We start from the raw sequence: 22,500 nt of genomic DNA on the forward strand, positions 1-22,500 counted from the left end.
GCTCACACACAGAAACGCGTTATATGGTTGTCTGCATGGCAGGGTAAAAACGGTCAAACATGTTAAAAAAAAAAGAAAAAAAAAAAGAAAGAAAAAAGCCCATTTTTTACATAATGTGTGAACACGGGAGTTGCAGCCCACGAACACAAAAGTGTATGATTGGCAGGTGCCATGCCCTAATACTTCCACCCTGAACTACTTGTCCTCAAGAATGTAAGCCTGCAGGTTCTTCTTCTGCGACTCCCACGTTCATTTGTATGTTCCAGTGGGCTTTTATGTGTATGATCGTTTTTACCCCCGCCATGTAGGCAGTCATACTCCGTCTTCTGGAGGGGTGGGTGGGTGCGAGGGCTGCATGCCAGGGTCTGTTCTTGTCTCCATAATCCACCAAGCACTGACATGGATTACGGGATCTTTAACATGCGTATTTGATGTCCTGCATTCATATACACACGATCAAAGGGGGTTCAGGCACTAGAAGGTCTGCACATCTGTTGACCTGGGAGATCGGAAAAATCTCCACCCTTTACTCACCAGGAGCCGTGACTGGGATTTGAACACGGGATCCACAGGTTGAAAGTCCAACACTTCCAGGTCAACATATGTGCAGACATGCTAGTGCCTGAACCCCCTTTGTGTGTATACACAAGCAGAAGATCAAAATACATATGTTAAAGATCCTGAAATCCATGTCAGCGTTCAGTGGGTTATGGAAACAACAACATAGCCAGCATGCACATTTCCGAAAACGGAGTATGGCTTCCTACATGGTGGTGTAAAAACAGTAAAAGTCCACTCGTGTACATACGAGTGAACGTGGGAGTTGCAGCCCATGAACGAAGAAGAAGAACTCTGCTGTTGCGCCCGTCAGCAGGTCGTTAAAGCCTGAACCGGACTATAAATGGCGGGCGATTTGAATCAAGCCAGTTTCTCACCAGAGTCTGACACTGTGACGTCGGTGAAGGTTTATTCAAAATAAAAGCCTAATAAAGCTACGGTTTGGCTTCATTTATGGCAGAGAGCGAGATTTGCCTAGCAGCTTCCAATCTAGACCTGAATTAACTTTGGAAAGTACAAAATGTGTCAGCTACACGTAATACAAAATTTGAATGCAGAGAAAAGGGGCGGAGCTAGAGCCGTTTGTGTTTGCGCTAGACGTGTCTGTCAGATAAAAATAGCACCAGCACGTGGTACTGTCCGGTGAGAATTGGAAAGCATGCAGACAGCCCCTCGTCGTTGGCAACCGTAAACGACCACATTGTGTGGCAGGAGTACACGGATATCTTTCTCCGCTAACAGTGAGTCGGTCTTTGTTTTGCTTTCACCTCCCACATGTTTACATTTCTACCGGACACGTGCTCGCGCTTTTTATAGATAAACTCCGCCCCTTTCCCTTTTATAGATAGGCTCTAGTGCGCATGCGCAACCGAAACCTTGCTCTCGGGAGTTAAGACTTTAAACTCCACCCCTTTTACAGGTGCCATGGATCGCGGTGGACCCCCTGTGTCCGGACACGGCCAGGTACCCGGAGTTCCAGCAGTGTCGGCCGGTGGAGGTGACGGTGAAGGCTGGACAGACGCTGTACCTCCCCTCTCTCTGGTTCCACCATGTGCGGCAGTCCCACGGCTGTATCGCAGGTAGGGCATAGACTTCGCTTACTGGCTTTCTAGTGCTGCAGCCTTGGTGGGCTTGTTGACTGTTCTGAACCATCCCAACGCCGACTGTCCTAAAGCCCTCTATGCCAAGAGAGTGGGGATGTAGGTATACTAACTTGGGAGACACTTTCCACTATTGTACCAGCGGCGACTGTCCAAAAGTCCCCCATGCCAAGTGAGTGGTAATGTAGTTATACTGACATGGAAAGACACTCTTCACTGTTATCCCAACGCCGACTGTCCAAAAGCCCTTTAATGGGGATGTAGGTGTACAAACTTCGGCAAGACACTCTCCACTATAGTCCCAACACCAACTGTCCTAAGGCCCTCTTAGCCGAGAGATTGCAGATGTACTAAATTTGGCAAGACACTCTCCACCATAATCCCAACGCCGATTGTCTTAAAAGCCCTCAATGCCAAAAGAGCCGTGATGTTCAAACTTGGGGAAGACTCTCTGTACTGTAATCAAATTCTAGCCCCAGATAATCGGGACAGCAGTTGCCTCCTCTGCTGTTCTGATGGTCATCGTCGGACACGACCAACCTTTATACATGCTGCAGTCTTTTGTCACAACATAATTCTCTGTGTGAAATTCAGGCTGCTGTCCTCAGGGAGAGCACATTGCTACAGTGCAGCACCACCCTCTTCTTTTCATTCTGGTTATCTGCCTGTAAGTTCATTTGCTTTTCTACCAAACTTGATTTTTCTTCAGAAGACAAGCTATTGTCTTTTGCACACACTTAGTGCATGCCACACATGGGGCCTCGGTTTATTGTCTCATCTGAACGTCTACCATCCGGAGCACCACTCAGGTCCAGTAAAGGGGGAGAATTTACATTAATATATATGCATGTATGTAATTATTGATATGATGTGTTCATGTTAGATTGTCTTTCTCATTCTTCACTCTTTTCTTTTTTCATGTTTCATTATGTCCACCTGTGTGTGTGTGTGTGTGTGTGTGTGTGTGTGTGTGTGTGTGTGGCATAATAAGATGACTTTTTTCTCTCCGATTTCAGTGAACTTGTGGTATGACATGGAGTTCGACATCAAGTACAATTACTACAAGTTTGTGGAAAAGGTCGCCAACCTTGTGAGACAGAAGTAATTTGTGATAAGAATCAATGAGTGTGTGTATGTGTGTGTGTGTGTGTGTGTGTGTGTGTGTGTGTGTGTGTGTGTGTGTGATGGTGAGAGTTCATGTCTGAAATACTTTGTTGTGATGGATTTTTAAATGACTGGTCATGTGAAATAATCTATGTCATGGCTTATGTCCTTGTACCTTGTGATCAATTCCGAAAGTGAGTAAAGAGAAGAAAAATGTTTATTGTGCCCAACTGTGCTTGTGTGTACGCACGTGTGTGTGTGTGTGAACTGGGGGAGGGGTTGTTGGGGGTTGGGAGGGGTGTGTGTGTTTGTGTGTGTGTGTTAGTGTCTGTGTCTCTCTGTGTGCGTGCGTGCGTGTGTGTGTGTGTGTGTGTGTGTGTGTGTGTGTGTGGCTGTGGTTGTGTCTCTGTGCGTGCGTGCCATAGCTCTGATCTATATGTCCAAACATAATTCACCGTACATGGTTACACATAAACAATATGCAAAACTTGCTTAAAGTATACTGGGAATGCCCATTGTTTGAGATCTTTATCAACTACAGGAATCTCAGACTTATCAAGTGCTCCGTTAAGTCCGTTCTAGGGTAACCGTCTCATGCAGTCGACACTTCTACTCCACGTGGCAGAATGGCTAAGACGCTTCTCTACCAGTACAGTGTCCGTGAGGGACATGGGTTCGATTCCAGCTCTCGCTCTTTCTTCCCAAGTTTGACTGGAAAATCAAATTCGGATGATACCATGAATTGAGGCCCCCTGTGTCTATCTATCTATCAATCTGTGTGAGTGTGTGTGTGCGTGTGCTTGTGAACGTGCGTGCGGGCACGTGTGTGTGTGAGTATGTGTGTGCGCGTGTGTGTTTATGAATGTGCGTGAGAGAGAGAGAGAGAGAGAGAGACAGAGAATGTTCGTGTGTGTATGTGAAGTGTGTGTGTGTGTGTGTGTGTGTGTGTGTGTGTGTGTGTGTGTGTGTGTGTGTGTTCTTTCGTTCTGTTGTTTAACGTCTATCCACAATTGTGAAATTAGACGAAAATCTATCACCTCAGTTCAAAACCCCATCCTTGCCTTAAATCATTTCTATTTCCCCTGTTTCTCTCCCCCTATTTCGCATAAAAAAAAAGAAAAAAAAAAAGAAGAAAGAATATAAACATGATAAATCAAACACAGGACCAGGAGTGATCTAGCGACAATGCTGAGTTTATCTGGTGGATCACATTTGTGTTCTTTGTGTGGCAGACACCACTGGGGAAATGGGAGCGGGGAGGTGGGGGGGCGGGGGGCGTGGGGGGGGGGGGGAAGGAGGGAGCCTGGGGGTTGGGGGGCGGTGGGGGGCGGATCTATTATCTCTCCTTTCTCAGGATGGCAGAATCCATTCCGAAGTGTAAATCACTGGACTGATGCCACCAGAATCCCTTCTTCGTGCCGAAGCCGCTGCAGAACGGAGTGGTCTCAAGTTTCACTTTCTCAAGGAGGCGTCACTTGCGTTCAAACGAATCCATAATATACGCTACACCACATCTGCTAGGCAGTTGCCGGACTAGCAGCATAACCCAACGCGCTTAGTCGGGCCTTAAGTGCATGCATATAATTATATTTGTGTACCTACCAGAGTTGATTTATCAAACATAAATTTTGCCAGAGGACTATACTTTTGTTGCCCTGGTTTTTTTTTTTTTTTTTTTTTTTTTTCCAGTGCACTCGGGGCCTCGGTTTATCGTCTCAACCAAATGAGTATAGATGCTCAAACCAGAGCAGGTGCCAGTTGCACGTGACTAAATGCCTACGTTGACCGAACTACACCATTGGTCAGTTCCATACTACACACAGTTAGTAGCGGGTTACGACCATACTAGGCTCCTCCGTCCGAGCAATGCAACTGGTTCCAGGAGCGGGGATCGAACCCAGACCGTCGCGAACACTGTATTGATAAATAAGCGTCTTAACTATTCTGACACTTACCTCCTGTACACAAAGAAGTGTAGCTTCTTCACACACAGCGTGATCTTGTCCCTTGTTCCCTGCCTCTGTATAGACCCGACTTAAAAAAAAAAAAGAAAAAAAAAAAAAAAAGAAAAAAAGAAAAGAAAAAAAAAAGACTGACAGCTAGGACAAGTATTTAATTATCTAGTTTTGTCTTATATTGATTGATTGACTGATATGGATACTTATATAGCGCCTATCCTCGGTCGGAAACCAAGCTCTTAGCGCTTTACAAACACGGGGTCATTTACACAACAGGCTGCCTACCTGGGTAGAACCGACTGACGGTTGCCATTGGGCGCTCATCATTCGTTTCCAGTGTCATTCAATCAGATTTCAGGCACCCACACATACACACTCAGACATGTAACATTTTACGTGTATGACCGTTTTGTTTATTTACCCCACCATGTAGGCAGCCATACTCCGCTTTCGGGGGTGTGCATGCTGGGTATGTTCTTGTTTCCATAACCCACCGGACGCTGACATGGATTACAGGATCGTTAACCGTTCGTATTTGATCTTCTGCGTGCGTATACATACGAAGGGGGTTCAGGCACAAGCAGGTCTGCACATAATGTTGACCTGGGAATTCGGAAAAATCTCCACCTTTTACCCACCAGGCGCCACCGAGATTAGAACCCGGACCCTCAGATTGAAAGTCCAGTATATCTAATGGTGGTGTTCGGCCAGCTCCAGCGATTGCAGCAACCTTAAAAATAACTCTGGGACTACTGGTCAAAGAATACAAAGAACCACCCCTTCCCAGGCTGATGGCACCATTGTCTTCGTGTCTGCCTCCCTGACCCTGTCCTGTCCTCCCTGACCCTGACCTTGACCTCCCTGACCCTAACCTCCCTTACCCTGGCATCCCTGACCCTGTCCTCCTGACCTCCCTGACCCTGTCCTCCCTGACCCTGTGCTCCCTGACCCTGACCCTGTTCTCCCTGACCCTGTCACCCCTGACCTTGTCCTTGACTGCTCATGGTATTTCCGCCCGTGACCCTCTGTTGTTTTTTTGCGCATCAACATGCCTTCTGTATTGGTTGTCCCCACCCCCCTCCCATCCCCAATTTTACATTTTACATGTCTGTGTGACATCTGAATATGGACATTTGATCATTCGTATTTGATATGTTATAATAAGTGTGATGTAATATATGTTTTTTTTTTTATAATGACCTGGTGTATTAGTCAGTGTGTGTCCTTTCTGTTCACATACATACAGCTGCATTAATTTACACATTATATATAGCATAGATATTGTACAGGACATAAGTTAATGAACCGAATGGGGAAATGAGCATAAGCACATCAGTCTTTTTTTTTTTTTTTTCTCATGGATTACCTTTAAGTATTGATATTTAAGGTGACGGGCGCAATAGCCGAGTGGTTAAAGCGTTGGACTGTCAATCTGAGGGTCCCGGGTTCGAATCACGGTGACGGCGCCTGGTGGGTAAAGGGTGGAGATTTTTACGATCTCCCAGGTCAACATATGTGTAGACCTGCTAGTGCCTGAACCCCTTTCGTGTGTATATGCAAGCAGAAGATCAAATACGCACGTTAAAGATCCTGTAATCCATGTCAGCGTTCGGTGGGTTATGGAAACAAGAACATACCCAGCATGCACACCCCCGAAAACGGAGTATGGCTGTCTACATGGCGGGGTAAGAACGGTCATACACGTAAAAGCCCACTCGTGTGCATACGAGTGAACGCAGAAGAAGAAAAAAGAAGAAGAAGATATTTAAGGTTTTCGATACATCATATGTTGCTCAAATATTACATATATTGGGGATACCCATGACCCGCTTTACTTGAAGACCTCTCCGTACTGTAGACTATATTTGAATGGAATTAAATGCTTTAAAGTCCAACCAGCGTTCTCACTGGATGTAATGAATGGAATCAACAACAACAGCAACGACAACAACATTATTTACAACTTATAGATATGGTTGGAGAAGGGATACCCCCCCCCCCCACCCCTCCTCTCCCACCCCCCTCGATCCACAAGCATTGTGCTACCAATTTCATTACCAGTGCGGTGATTTTGATGTGTGAAAACATAATCACTTGGGATAATTACGTGATTACACACACGAACGCGCGTATGTCAGTGTGTGCTTTCACGTACGCGCGCTCATACTTGTGTGTGTTTTCTTTCTGAACTATTCCCTTTGCCGCTATATCTGCTAGATATATGTAGAGGCAAGAAGCTGAAACATAAAAGATACTGTAGACACGACTGACGTCACAATACTGATACTTACATAGCGTCTATCTTCGGTCAGAGACCAAAGTCTGAGAACTTTACAAACACAGTATTGGTCAATGGAAACTTCCGGTCTCCTGCGGCATGAAGGTTTTTGGTTTGCCTCAGCATGTTTGAAGTGCGCGCTCGCACGCACACACACATACACACAGACACACACACACACACACACACACACACACACACACACACACACACAGATGAAATTGTGTGTTGATCAGTTGTGCAGTTTGGAAAAACGAAGACAGAAAAAATGCAGGCAAATGCACATACAGACAAAAAGAAAAAAGAAAAAAAAAAGAAAGAAAAGAAAACAAACAAACAAAAACAACAACCCCAAAACAAACAAACAAAACAACAACACCCCCCCCAAAAAAAACAAAAAACAAAACAAAAACAACAACAACAAAAAACCACCCCAAAACCAAGTGAACACACAGAAAGACAGAACATGAAAAAATAAAGAAACAAACAGACTAACCAACTGAAAACAACAACAACAAAACTAAAAATCTCGTGGCAAAGCGTCTCCAACTTTGACATTTTCTGAGAGAAAACCCGGAGCAACTATTGACCTTTCCTAGGTGACAGGATGCAGCCAAAAGCGAGTTGTGAATAAAAGAGAGAGAGAGAGAGAGAGAGAGAGAGAGAGAGAGATTCAACCGGAAGCTGTACAGAAGAGATGCTTCCGAACGACTCCTCGGCATTTGTCACACTGACCACATCACAAATGATGAAGTGCGCGCAACACTTGGATTGTATTACTCTTTTGTCACAACAGATTTCTCTGTGTGAAATTCGGACTGCTCTCCCTAAGCAACAGTATAGCGCCAACATTTTTTTTTTTTTTTTTTTTTGGCCTTCATTTGTTATGTCTTTTCTTATCAAAGTGGACTTTTTCTACAGAGTTTTGCCAGGAACAACCCTTTTGTTGCCGTCGGTTCTTTTACGTGTGTTATAAGTACATGCTACGCATGGAACATCGGTTTATCGTCTCATCCGAATGAGTGACGCAAAACATGAGGTGCTATGAAGACCTGCCGTTAACTGTCAAAACAAAGCAAAAACAAAAAAACAAACAAATGTGAAAATAAAAAAGAACAGGACTGTGAAGTGGAATATCTTTTTGTTGTTGTTTCTTTAAGAAATATATCTTACAGCCGGGAACGGGTTGTTAGACCTGTGTCCGACGGGCGCAATAGCCCAGTGGTGAAAGCACTGAATTTTCAATCTGAGGGTCCGGGGTTCGAATTTCGGTAACGGCGCCTGGTGGGTAAAGGGTGGACATTTTTCCAATCTCCCAGGTCAACATATGCGCAGACCGGCTAGTGCCTGAACCCCCTTCGTGTGTATACGCACGCAGAGGATCAAATATGCACGTTAAAGATCCTGTAATCCATATCAGCGTTCGGTGGGTTATGGTAACAAGAACATACCCAACATGCACACCCCCGAAAACGGAGTATGGCTGCCTACATGGCGGGGTAAAAACGGTCATACACGTAAAAACCCACTCGAGTGAACGTGGGAGTTGCAGCTCACGAACGAAGAAGAAGAAGAAAACCTGTGCCCAACCCCTACCCTGGAGGACTAGTGGATCGCGCTTTATTCGATCTCTGCTCTTCTATGCTGCCCTGCACGCAAGAGGGCAGGTAAGTAAGTAAGTAGGTAAGTAAGCAGTGGTATGGCCACGTAACCAGGACATCTCCAAGACCATCATTCATGGAACAGGACAGTTTGGGAGAAGGGGCCGGGGGGAGACACAGAGAGAGGTTGACGGACAACATTACTGAACAAACTGAAAAAAAAGAAAAAAAAAAGATCTTGCTCACACCAATGAACTTAGCACACAACCAGTGAGAGATGGAGACCTGTGGTACGGCGTTCCACTTTGCACTGTCCCCAACGATATTGGAGAGTGATGGGAGCAGTTAGCAGTGACAGTATCTCTCCCACTCGTGTTTATGGTCATACAGAATTAGGGCTACATAGTCTTAGCGCACGTAAAAGAACCCACGGCAACAAAAGGGTTGTTTCTGGGAAAATTCTGTAGAAAAAATCCACTTCGATAGGAAAAACAAATAAAACTGCACGCAGGAAAAAAACGCAAAAAAAATGGGTGGCGCTGTAGTATAGCGACGCGCTCTCCCTGGTGAGAGCAGCCCGAATTTCACACACAGAGAAATCTGTTGTGATAAAAAAAAGAAAAAGAAATACAAATACAAATGAATTTCATGTTGTCGTCTCAGATTTGACAGAAGAAACGGTGGCTGAACGGTTAAGACTCTCATCTGTCAATACAGTGTCCGTAAGGGTCTGGATTCCATTCCCGCTCTTGTCCTTTCTCCTAAGTTTTCACTTAAAAAAAAAAAAAAAAAAAAATCAAACTGAACGTCTAGCTATTCGAGTTTCAGTTTCAGTTTCAGTAGCTCAAGGAGGCGTCACTGCGTTCGGACAAATCCATATACGCTACACCACATCTGCCAAGCAGATGCCTGACCAGCAGCGTAACCCAACGCGCTTAGTCAGGCCTTGAGAAAAAAAAAAGAAAAAAAAAGGTGAATAAATAATAGATAATGTTACATAAATAAATAAATAATAATTATGATATAAAAAAGGTAGTAGTAATGATAATAATAAAAAAAAAGAAAAAAAAAGAAAAATAAATAAGACAACAATGATGATAAATAAGCAAATAAATGTAAAACATGAAGACACACATGTAGTTATTCGAATGAGACGGTAAACCGAGGCCCCATATGCAGCACGCTTTTGGCGCACTGGCAAAATTCTGTACAAGAAATCCACTCTGATAGGTAAACAAATACATATGGATGCACTCAAGGCCCGATTAAACGCGTTGGGTTATGCGGCTCGTCAGGCATTTGCCTAACAGATGTGGTGTAGCTTATATGGATTTGTCCGAACGCAGTGACGCCTTCTGGAGAAACTGAAACTGAAACTAGGGTACTCACTGGATGAGTCTTCCTCCCCCCCCCCCGCCTCGTCCCCCCTCCCCCCTCCTCCCTCAACCTCCCGAAAGACATGACATCGAATACAGAACACAATTGACATTTCAAATCAACATCAAATAAAGTTTAAAGTCACGGGCTCACGTATGTTTCACGCACACCATGCATGTCACTCTCAGATAAAACAGAAACATTCTTTATTGATCAAAAAAAGTGTCCATACAAACACAAGCTGCAGCTACCACACATATAGATGATGTAAAGCTGACACTTAAAAGTACTGCAACACAAATCTATAGCATTGGCAACTAATAATAATGATAATAATAATAATAATAATAATACTAATCATAACAATGAAAATAATGACCGTGTCGCTAGTTAAAGATCACCACGATATACAGTGGAGCAAAATATTTTCACCAAAAAGTGCTTGATCATAAATATATGTGCGAGAAAAGAACATTAATTGGTTTCATCAGGAAATGTGAACGCTGTCATGAACATTAGGACTTTTATTATGCATAACATCGTTTTCTGGCAGTTTCCCAAGTCTTCTTTCTTTATTTCTTTTTTCTTCCTTCTTCTTCTTTAATAAATTTCAGTCATTTTTTGTGCAACAACCCTACTTGTCAAATCAATGTGTACCTTGACTACTGACCCATTCTCTTTTGTGCGATTTCACGTTCTGATATTTTACATAGTTCTGGTTTGAAGACGCTTTTGTTTTGCGTACAATCACCCTGCAGTATTTGTGACGGGACATTAAACAATTTTTTTTTTTTTTTAATTCATTCTCCTTCTTCCGTACTTCTGTTGGTGCCCCCTTCTTCTTCTTCTGCGTTCGTGGGCTGCAACTCCCACGTTCACTCGTATGTACAAGAGTGGGCCTTTACGTGTATTACCGTTTTTACCCCGCCATGTAGGCAGCCATACTCCGTTTTCGGGGGTGTGCATGCTGGGTATGTTCTTGTTTCCATAACCCACCGAACGCTGACATGGATTACAGGATCTTTAACGTGCGTATTTGATCTTCTGCTTGCATATACACACGAAGGGGGTTCAGGCACTAAGCAGGTCTGCACATATGTTGACCTGGGAGATCGTAAAAATCTCCACCCTTTACCCACCAGGCGCCGTCACCGTGATTCGAACCCGGGACCCTCAGATTGACAGCCCAACGCTTTCACCACTCGGCTATTGCGCCCGTCGGTGCTCTCTTCTGACCCCCCCCCCCTTCACCCTCCCCCCCACTTGGTTTTTTTCTGATGCTATATGCAGCTGGTGTTTTTTGTTTGTTTTTTTAATAATCTTTTAAAATCCTTTTTTCTCTTTTTTTTTGTCTGTAAGCTTGTACTTTTCCACTTCAATGATAAATAATTATTGTTTCAGAGGGCTGAAAGTTTTCTTTCATCATTGTTGTTGTTTATTGGACAACTTATGTGCCCCAGTATGCAAGTTTGTGTTTTATTTATTAATTTGTGTATTGATCTCACCGTGTGTGTGTGTGTGTGTGTGTGTGTGTGTGTGTGTGTGTGTGTGTGTGTGTGTGTGTGTGTGTGTGTGTGTGTGTGTGTGTGTGTGTGTGTGTGTGTGTGCGCGCGCGCGAGTTCGTGTATGTGTGCGTGGAATATTTGTTACACACATATATACGAAATGCATTGCTGAGATCCACACACAAAAACTATGAATAAGCACATGAATGGTTCCTAGTAGACGTATATAATATATGTACGGGTATGCATATCTGTTGCGGCAGCAGTAATGAATCCTTTTCGACCAAGAATTCGTTTTGACGACTTAAAATGTGTCTGAACAATTTTTTCAAACAGTTATATTTTGTATGTACATCAGACATGTAATCAAGTAACTCTGTTTGACTGCGATTCAAACGAGTGAACGTATAATTTCATTTGTTGAGAAGGCCTACGAAACACACTACGTCGACACCAGCCTTCATAATCATGATATCTTTCCATCTAAATAATTCAAAGTATGTTTTTAATGACTGTCATCATTAACAAGAATTTACTCCAAATGACAATACAACCATTCCTCAATTTTCATATTCTCACGTAAGTGTTTTTCTTTGACAACAATACAGGTTATATGCGGTCCTGTGAAGGCTCCCAGGAAGACGATCTGGGCATATTTCATCACCAGAGAGAATGATCGTCGAGCGAGAAGTACAAAGTATGAAGAAGAAGTAGACTGACATGAAGTAAGTTCAACATGTCCTGTTCCTGTTAGTGAAAACAAGCACGTTCCACACGTGGTCATTATAACTTCTCATCTTTGCAACAAAGTATTGACAACAGACGTGTCTCATTCGTCGTCACTATCTTAACAACTTTTCATCTTTTGCAACGTGATTGACAAGGAACATGTTTCACACGTTGTCACTATCCTCTTAACTTATCTTTGCAACAAAGCACAGTTATTTATTTATTTATATATTTATTTATTTTATTTTATTTCATTTTATTTATTTATTTTTTTGTACGCTTATAGTTGACTTCGTCAAGTTTTTGCGCCTTATACATATTATTCTTATTATTAGTAGTAGTTCTTTTTATGTATTAATCTTTTTTTTTTTTTTTTTTTCTCAAGGCCTGACTAAGCGCGTTGGGTTACGCTGTTGGTCAGGCATTTGCTTGGCAGATGTGGTGTAGCGTATTATGGATTTGTCCGAACGCAGTGACGCCTCCTTGAGCTACTGAAACTGGAACTGAAAGTGCAACAAAGCATTTTATTGATTGTATATGTGGTTTACAACATAATAAGAATCACAGAAGCAAGCCGAGAAACTGGTTGCCAATAAGAAATCACAGTTAATCATAGGAGTATATACAAGGTGACTGTACACAGAAGCGGGAACAGTGACGGTTCCAAAGAATATTTTAAAACAGTGCATTACATTGCATTAGTAGTGTAATGAGTTCCTGTACACGGTAATCCTGTTGTGTCGATAGTGTGTGTGTGTGTGTGTGTGTGTGTGTGTGTGTGTGTGTGTGTGTGTGTGTGTGTGTGTGTGTGCGTGTGTGTGTGCGTGCGTGCGCGTGATGTGTGTGTTTGTTTGTGTGGATGGGTACGTGTTGGGAGACAGAGAGAGAGAGAGAGAGAGAGAGAGAGAGAGAGAGAGAAACAGTTTCCAAAAATGCATGGAAACTGAATATATATATATATATAAACAAAAAAAACCCAAAAAACAAAAAAACTTGCTCTTTGTTTTTCAATGGATTCCATCAATGCATTCAAGAAGTTGTATTCCTGATCCTTTCCCCTCTCTCTTCACTCATTCCTACATTACCCGACTGTCCCTGTCTTTTTGTGCTTGTTTTCTTTCCTTCTCTTCTGTCATTAATTTGCTTCCTCTTCTGTTTTTCAGTGTGTCGCATGGGTTTACTGAGAAAGGTTCTTTGACAACAGTCTTCTATACAAATGTGTAGCTATATGTCTCAACTTTCATTGTTGTTGTTTCTTTAGAAACACATGATTCAGATCTCACGTCGGTCTTACAATGTCTTTCTATGCCCTGGCTAATGAAGCTGTGTCGATCTTGTGGCATACTTCTGGCCCAAATAATAACGAACAAGTAAATAAAAACAACAGCAACAACAATAACAACAGAACTTAAAATATCATCATACCCATCTGTCGTGTTCCGCCGGAAAGAAATAAAAAATTATCCGATAGATATCACACCAAATACAGCAACAAAATGTTTCATTCGAGACAGAAAAAGAACACACAAAAAGAATGAAATATGAAAGACAACCAAAAAGAAGCGAAGAAGCCACCACTCAGAATGAAATATACAGCATAAAGTTTGGGAATCATACTGGTAGATTGACAATCGTAAGAACGGGGTTCGGGGAATGATAATGGTAAAAAGACAAAGCGCAATAATGCGGTTTCGGATGATAATGGAACAAAGAATACCTTGATGCGACTGCGAATGTTAATCAAAAGGGATACAACTGAAAGTACCAAGGTTGGCTCTGCCGATATGCACAAGACTTGGGTGATCTGCGAAGTGAAGATATTACGCTCTGACATCGGCACACTAATTACGTGTGTTTATGGTTAACAGTGCGGGAAATATGTTACAAAAATAGTGAGTTACATGACCATAAAAAAAAAGCAAAAAAATAGGAACGCATTGAGACCAGCCTTCATTTCTTGAGCGTTTCTTATGAGCAGATGGACAGAGAGCATAGAAAAGATCATTTCTTTTTATTTCTTTATTTTTCGTGTTTGTTTTGGTTTTTGTTTTCGTTAAATCGAACAGTATTTAATCAATATGTCAATGATAATGCACGTGTATAGCACGTATACTTTGCACGAACACACACACACACACACACACACACACACACACACTTACGTTTTGGGTCAGTATTTTGTTTTCAACACAAACCGTGGCGCGATTTGTGGACTCAGCAGTGAAAATTTCTGGACCTGATCAGTTGGATATCTGAGATTGAATATGACGTCAATCATTGGACATTTTTGCCGAATTATTTGTCAGGTGATCAGTAAAATTATAATTATTTCCAGTAGGCAATCAACACTTCAAAATGGTGGCTGCTCCTGTCCACAAGCTCAGTAATATCACCTGCCTTCGCTGTAACCAGCGTGTCCACTAACTCAGCCTAAATAAAGGTTGCCCTCAATGTGCTCATGTGACCTACTCATAATCTACTCTAGGTTCTCAGTGATCATAGACCTTGATGCCTTATCATAACCAGCGCACACAGTTTAACAGCAAGACTAGCAAAACTGATCAATCTCATCCGTGGTTTCACGAGGAAGAAATACCAAAGCAAACAACATTTTGCGATCCTTGGACAATATGGGTCTTTCTTGTACACATACCTATCCAGACATGAGCGTTCTCCTACCAAATCACAGCCAAGAAGCACAACCATTGATCAGAGTTCGTAGCAGTTGCTGTGTATATAGTCAGCAAACAAAAGGAAGCGCTAGCTTGATCAAGTTATCTCCTCACGTACCCTTGCGCAGGATTTCGTCTCCGGCACTCTTGGGCTCCAGTTCCTGAACGTTTGTTTGTAACCTTGTACAGTGTTGGGTCAAGAACATGGCTGAAATGTAGGATTCTGAAGATCCTGGAATGTGAATGGAGGCTTGATAGCCCGAAAACCACCAGACGTATTGAGCAGTACATCGGGAATGATCAACCGAACTGTCATGACAGTGAATATATGTAAACATTGCAAATCCAAATGGTCTTTCACTTTCACTGCGTTGACGGCCACAATCATCAATTTGATTTTTACGCCGTTTTTGTTGGGTTGCGATGAAAGAAAAACAAGCTACAGAAAACGACAGACCTATTAGTGAGGATGAAAACCTAGTCCTACTATAAGTGGGTTCTCCGGCAGGCTACTATCACTTCACTTTTCGCCCTTCCGAGCTAGTCGGTCCCTTGCTGATCTAAGACAGCAGGGCCCCCCAAAATAAATTAAAAACCCCAAAAGTATTGGGGTAAGAGAGGGGGTGGGGAGGAGGAGAGGGGGGTGGGGGTAAGGGACCTATTATCTAATCAACTACTGATGGTCGTTCCAGTGCGGTACAGCATCGCTTGAAATAGAGCATAAAGTATGAAATTTACGGAGCACACAGTTGAACTCGGAATAAGGTGTCGACCTTGCTCACGATTAAACCCTTTTATTTTACAATGGCAAGCTGTGGAGATGTTATATTTAGAAACATTTTGTGCAAAACCCTGGCAGTAGACACGAAAATTGGTTTCGTGAAGTAGAAACACCATCGTTATACTTATGGTACCACTGTATCCAGGATAAGAGACACTGAGAGGTGTATGTTTTTTGTTGCTTTTTTTTTTCTTTGTGAGAGGACTGCGCTATGATATAACTGAATTTCATTCAGCAGTGTTTGGAGAGGAAGTTATGGTTAATCATATTGTTTTGCGGTAGACCTAGAGCTTCGCCGCATGAAACCATAGCCACATGTATTAACTGTTAATGTATTGTTGACCATAGGTATCATTTTGATTAATATATAGAGTCTATGCATTACATCACGAGTGGACATTGATAAATAAATCAAGAAACTGGTGGCAGATTTACGACATGAAGACACGTGAGCATCAACGGATCTGGCAGGGCCTTCGCGTGACGCACAACACGATTGTGCGTTTCTCATGTGACATACAGTGATCTGAAAAGATGCATCAGTGTCCACATTGTGAGTCTTCAGAAAATAAGCTACGTTATTTTTCTTTGGTGATATCTACAGGATTAACGAACGACTTCAGTCTATACAACAGACCTTTTGCTGAAGACTGTCTGTTCTATAATGACGAACGTACTTTCCTTTTTTTCTGGAAATGGACTTACGACGATGTGCGTTTTCTGAACGCTGGGGTTTGATTTTGATGTTGATCCATTATGGAATTATATCCCAGGAACCACTCATACACATAAGAGAGACAGACGTTTACAGACTTCAGTCTGAACCTATGAGAAATTCTGGTGCGCCAGTGAAGGATGCTAGCTGAATCGAGACTGACGAAGCAACTTGTCTCTCACGAAAACAGGATAACAGTGAACTTCGAAAATGTGTGTGGGCGGTAGTGTAGTCTCCATGGGCACAAAGATAACTGAATATTGATTATTGTTTAAAGTGTTGCGCGTTCTGGGGTAATTGTGAGTTCTGACGATAAGTGTGTATCATTCAGTCAGGACCTAAAAAAAAAAAAAAAAAGAACTGTGGTGTACAGCATCAGATTGGTGTGTGTGAGTTATGAATTTAAAAGAAAATATGATCTGTATTGTGGACAAAACCAAGAAATCATCAACATAGCCTTTTGTTGCAGGCCCATAACTATGTAAAAAATCACTTTCAAGGGAAAAAAACACACAAAAAACTCGCTTTGACAGCTGACACAAGAGCCATGTGTTGAACATTACTTGTTACGTCCAGATAAAACGAAGTAAAAACGTCTCTCGTATTGTGCAGTTGTAGTTTCATCGAAAGGTAGCCATTGTAAAGACGCCTCTCCACTGAAAGTTGCCACGTTATCAATATTGGCTTTGTGATGGTTCGAGTACCGACCGATTCCACTGCAGCAGAACAGTTACAGCTGCGTGATCCATCAGTATGGAACCCGTGTCACCTGAGGAAGGTGAAGTGATTCTGTGAACCACGTGACTGTCTTGGTGCTGCTGTGTGTCAACCAATAGGAGTAGAACACGGGAATCTTTAGACCAAGATCACCAAGAAATACAACACAGAAACCTCACACATACGGGTTTGAACAGTGTCGGAAAGTGATTTGGATAAGTTTACCACTGCACTTTTTTTTTTTCGCACACACAAGGCATCCACATGTTTCTGTCACAGCGTACCAAATGGTAGTGGACAACGGAAGCCGATCTGGTATTTTATGTGGTACACCACTTAAAAGAAACAGAACAAATAAAAACTTTCAAACCAAACTTTCATTTGATTCCTGCACAACCCCTTCTTTTGAGTTTCAAATCAGTTTACCGCTTGAACAGTGCTGCAGCGAACGTTTTCCAGTCACATTCATCTTCACTATTTCTGCTGAGTCAGGGGTGCGTTTCGAATCTTTCGGACAGTGCTGACGCTTTTCCGTTCAAAAAAAAAAAAAAAGGATTTATTGATCTGTTGTCTCAAGAAATATATGCCTGTGATCTCAGGATTTTACTGCACACTGGTCATTCGGACTGAAAGAAAAGTAAAAGTGTGTCATTCTAAACACAGTCCTTGATGTATAGGATGAGGGAAGTTTTGCAGCTGACTGAAGTTGTTTTAAAAGACAGTGAAGCATTAGTTCGCCCATCAGCCGCAACTGCGCAGGCTCCAGGGTTGTGACAAAGGTCCACTCACATTTCCTGCCTCAGATAATTGAAGTCCGTAGAATATTCAGACTTAGTATGACAGGTCTCGTCTACATCGTGAAAAACAGTGGTCAGAATTTGGTGTCCACATCTGCGTGAGGGATGAATAAAAATGACGATCGTGCACATGTACATATTTGGGGAAAATAACAGATTTGAAAAAAAATTATTTATACAAATGTTTGCCCAAAACTGATTGTGAAGGCGAAAACGCTGCAGCTAATTGAGAGAGAGAGAGAGAGAGAGAGAGAGAGAGAGAGAGAGAGAGAGAGAGAGAGATGTCACCTGTTGAAGTACTTCTATTTTCAGATGTCTTTCAGCTTAACCAAAGAACTTGCCACTGGGTGAAGATCTGATACAGTAAAAATAATCTCTTTCTTGACAGAAGATCCTCTATCTGAAAGTTGCAGTCAGCTTAATTAAACAGGCGATAGTTTCCTTGGACCATTGACAGATGTAGTCGATCCGTACTCTAAACTTGAACTGATCGGAATAACAACCTGTTTCATGATAGCAGATTGAGCCTCAGTCATTTTTTTCTCATCTCACATGCTACACACAGATTAAAGAATGTTGGGGCAAACCTTTCGAAAACTAGAAGATCAGAAGACATAGGAGCAGAACCTGACACAGAAAGATGTAGACTGTGGAAAGTGAAAACAGCTCTCGTGTTTGCTGTTGACCAGACTTCGCGGAGCTCCTGACAGCATTTCAAAAGACGAATGATGACGGAAAAAAACCCAACACACCAACATTCGAAGGACAAGGTCAGAGCAGGTGAACATGGAAAACAAGTCTTCAGTAAGAACTGCGATGAATGGGAAGGAATCCAGGATGGAGAACAGTCTTCAGCTGGTAGCAGGACAGCCTGAAAAAACCCTCAGCCAGAAAGAAACCCAGACTTTTGGATGGCCGGTACTCCTTTCTTTCTATCTTTCTATTCTTTCTTTTCTCTTTTTTTCCCCATAGATTTTTGTTTTTACAGATGCACGTGGCGAGAAAAGTCGTTGCGCAGTTCACTACAAGCGCCGCGGGCGGCCGGGAAGAGGTTGACGTCCGGGTCGGTGGGCAAGGTCTTGTAGATGTCCTGCAGAAGCAGCTCCAGCTGAAGAACAGGGGCGGCCACCACCTGCCCCCGGCCCTCCTCCCCCTCCCCGCCCCTCTCCACCGACCCGGGTCCCGCGTTGCGGGCGTAGATGGCGAAGGAGCTGTGCTGCTGTCTTCCTCCTCCAGCCTTCCTGGGACCGGAACCGCTGCGGAACAGGTCGGCGTAGTCGTTGTGGTGGGGGTAGTGGTGCTGGTTCTGGTGGTGGTTGTGGTAGCGGTGTTGGCGGTGGTTGTTGTTGTTGGCGGTGGTGGTGGTGTTGCGCGCTACGCAGCAGGCGGCCATCCAGAACATGAAGGGCACGTTGATGTCGTTGCCGATGGTCTCCATGGGGTCGCGGGACGGGATGACCCCGGAAGCGATGTAGATGGCGGGGTCCTCCTCCTCCTGACCGCCCCAGAAGTAGTGGTAGCTGGAGGGGCTCTTGCGGCTGCTGCTGTGGTGGTACTTGCTGGACACGAACTCGGCCGGGGACACCTGCGGGACGCCGCACTGCTGCACGGCGAAGCGACGCACGTGCAGCACGGCGCGGTGCCAGGCCGGGTAGAGGGAGGCGTGCATGGGCGCCGTGTTGGTGAGGGTGAAGGTGGCGGTGCGGGACAGCGGGTCGGGCCCGGCCAGCTCCGGCCAGATGAGATGGGCGGTGCGATACGTGGTAGCGCTGTAGTCTGACGGGAGCACCTGCGAGGGAAGGACACGTATGATTTTTTATTTATTCATCTGTATTTTTTTTTTCTCTCTGTCATCAGTGATCAGGTAACCAGAGAACTGGCTGCATGACACGTCATATGTGATGCCTCCACTACGGTCTTGAGACTTCGGGATAGATGGAGAAGAAGAAGTAGAAGCGGAATAAAAAGAGTACGAAGAAGAAGGACGAGGAGGAAGGAGAAGGAGGAGGAGGAGGAAGAACAAGAGCAAGAACAAGAAGAAGAAGGAAAAGAAGAAGAAGGAGGAAGAGGAGGAGGAGAAGAAGGAGAAGAAGAGTCAAGTCAGTCAAAGTTAAGTCCGTACGAATCAAGCCATTCCAAGCCAAGCCAAGACAATGCAAACTAAACAAACTTAGTTCTTGTACCAATAAATCTTCACACACACACACACACACACACACACACACACACACACACACACACACACACACACAGAGATATCTATCTCTCTCTATATACATATATATAGATATACAAAAAAAAATAACAAGCTTACTGAGTAGGTTCCCCAAAGACTAAAATATTAGGAAAAATATTTGAACTTGTTTGCCACGGTTCGTTTTTGTTATGCCTGGAACTTGTGGGACAGCACGAACACACACACACACACACACACACACACACATACACATGCCACGCACGCACGCACGCACACACACTCTCACGCAAACACAGAGCAAAAGTAAGTGAGAAAGACACTATCTGACGCCAGTTCGCCTTGTAGTCACTTCCTGATGGTTCAAACAGCATTTTCATTTGGAACATGTCACAACACACCACATTTATAGATGAACAGGACATGTCACAACACACCACAGTTATAGATAAACAGGACATGTCACAACAAAACACAGTTATAAATGAACAGGACATGTCACAACAAACCACAGTCACAGATGAACAGGACATTTCTCATTACAGTTTCATTTTCTCAAGGAGGGGTCACTGCATTCCGACACGCTACACCAATCTGCTAGGCAGATGCCTGACCAGCAGCATAACCCAACGCACTTGTCAGGCCTTGAGTGCATGCTAATAATATGTTTGTGTACCCACCAGAGTGGATTTCTTTTTTTGCCAGAGGACAACACTCTCGTTGCCATGGGTTCTTTTTCAGTGCGCCAAGTGTGGGACCTCAGTTTATCGTCTCATCCGAAAGACAAAGACACTCGGTTTGATTTTACAACACAGTTATAAATGAACAGGACCTGTCACAACACAGCACAGTTTTTAGATGTACAGGACGAGAAGAAGATCTTATACAAAGTTACCTGATGCGCTCCCAGCTGACAGCTGTCCTCGTCCTGACACTTGCCCATGTCCTCCAGCCGGACCATGCCCTTCTTCGCCTTCCTCAGGAACCACGCCGTGTCCTCTGTGTCCTCCACTAGACCTGTCGTCATCACCGTCATCATTATCGTCATCAGCATCGTCATTGTCGTCGTCAACATCATCATTATCATCGTCGTTATCATTGTCGTCGTCGTTATAGTAGTAGTAGTCATTCATGCCATAGTTGTCGTTATTTTGGTCATCATCATCATCATAATCGATCATCATCATCTTCTTCTTCATCATTTTCCTCCACCATCCTTTATCCACCACCACCACCACCACCACCACCATCATCATCATCATCATCATCATCTTCTTCTTCTTCTTCTTCTTCCACCAACTTTTATCCATCATCATCATCATCATCGTCATCATCATCATCACATCATCATCATCATCATCTATCATCCTCACCATCTACCATCAACCATCCACTGGCACCATTCGTCACCAGCACCATCATCATCATTATCCTGGTCGTCGTCATCCAGATTCATTATTCCTTTGCATATTATCCATCAACACCATCATCACATGTTTCTGTATGTGCTGTCATCATCATTATCATCATCATCATCATCATTATCATCATCATCATCATCACCCATTTACACTTACCCCTACTAATCACCCCAATCAACCCTAAATTTCACCCTCCCCTCTCTTCCTCCTCCCCCTTCACACACACACACACACACACACACACACACACACACACACACACACACACACACACACACACACACACTTTCTCTCTCTGTGCCTCTGTCTGTTTGTCTCTCTTTCTCTCCCTGTCTCACTCTGTCTCCTCTCTCTGTCTCTCTCTCTCTCACACCCCCACACCCCCTCTTCTCTCTTTCTCTCTCTCGACACTCCCACCACACGCACGCACTCACCCACCGATCCGAACCCCACCAACCCAACCCAAACCCCAAAGCCAAACCCACCATGCTCGATGAAATAGGGCGTGTGAGGCCATGCCTCGTCCCCGATTTCGCTCAAACGGACCAAGGACACGACGGGTGCTCTCCCCTTGGTGTCGTAGAGGGTGGCGAAGTGCGCCCTCTTGTGGCCGAAGGTCTTGCCCAAGGTGGACATGGCGGCGAAGCGCTGACAGATGAGGTAGACGATGGTCTGTCGGTTAGAAAGACCCACTGGAAGTTGGCCCCCGTACACAAACTGTCTCCAACAGCCCTCGGCAAAGTCTCCGCGCGCTTTAGGAGGGGTTCGGCTGCCTTTGCACCTCATCGACACCTTTAAAATAATAAGATAAAATAAATAAATAATTTTTTTTTAAAGCGCCAGGACGTTGTGTATGTAGCGTGTGCTCAGACGCGTTTGATTTCAGTTTCATTTTCTGAAGGAGGCGTCACTGTGTTCGGACAAATTCATGCACACTACACCACACCTGCTAATGTCTGACCAGCAGCATAACCTGGCGCGCTCTGTCAGGCC

The 22,500-nt window shown here is 43.8% G+C and overlaps 2 protein-coding genes and 1 long non-coding RNA gene across 4 annotated transcripts in view; 2 read left to right on the forward strand and 1 right to left on the reverse strand.

Annotated features, from left to right (window-relative positions):
• LOC143286941 (bifunctional peptidase and (3S)-lysyl hydroxylase Jmjd7-like) overlaps positions 1-2,980 on the forward strand; it is a 153,997-nt gene extending 151,017 nt beyond the window's left edge. For both annotated transcript variants that reach the window (XM_076594906.1, XM_076594905.1), the window contains 2 exons: positions 1,478-1,637; positions 2,675-2,980. In XM_076594906.1, the coding sequence (XP_076451021.1) occupies positions 1,478-1,637; positions 2,675-2,763 (249 nt within the window). In that variant the 3' untranslated portion in view covers positions 2,764-2,980. The remainder of the gene's footprint in view (positions 1-1,477; positions 1,638-2,674) is intronic.
• LOC143286945 (uncharacterized) overlaps positions 1-22,500 on the forward strand; it is a 380,932-nt gene that overhangs the window by 128,974 nt on the left and 229,458 nt on the right. The window lies entirely within an intron of this gene.
• Positions 13,213-22,500, reverse strand: part of LOC143286940 (uncharacterized) — a 151,379-nt gene continuing 142,091 nt past the window's right edge. Inside the window, exons 9-11 of the mRNA XM_076594904.1 lie at positions 21,993-22,299; positions 20,982-21,103; positions 13,213-19,681 (exon numbers count right to left, since the gene is read on the reverse strand). Coding sequence (XP_076451019.1) covers positions 18,875-19,681; positions 20,982-21,103; positions 21,993-22,299 — 1,236 coding nt within the window. The 3' untranslated portion in view covers positions 13,213-18,874. The remainder of the gene's footprint in view (positions 19,682-20,981; positions 21,104-21,992; positions 22,300-22,500) is intronic.

Source organism: Babylonia areolata, chromosome 10 (assembly GCF_041734735.1).
Source record: "Babylonia areolata isolate BAREFJ2019XMU chromosome 10, ASM4173473v1, whole genome shotgun sequence".
In the NCBI taxonomy this organism is placed as follows: domain Eukaryota; kingdom Metazoa; phylum Mollusca; class Gastropoda; order Neogastropoda; family Buccinidae; genus Babylonia; species Babylonia areolata.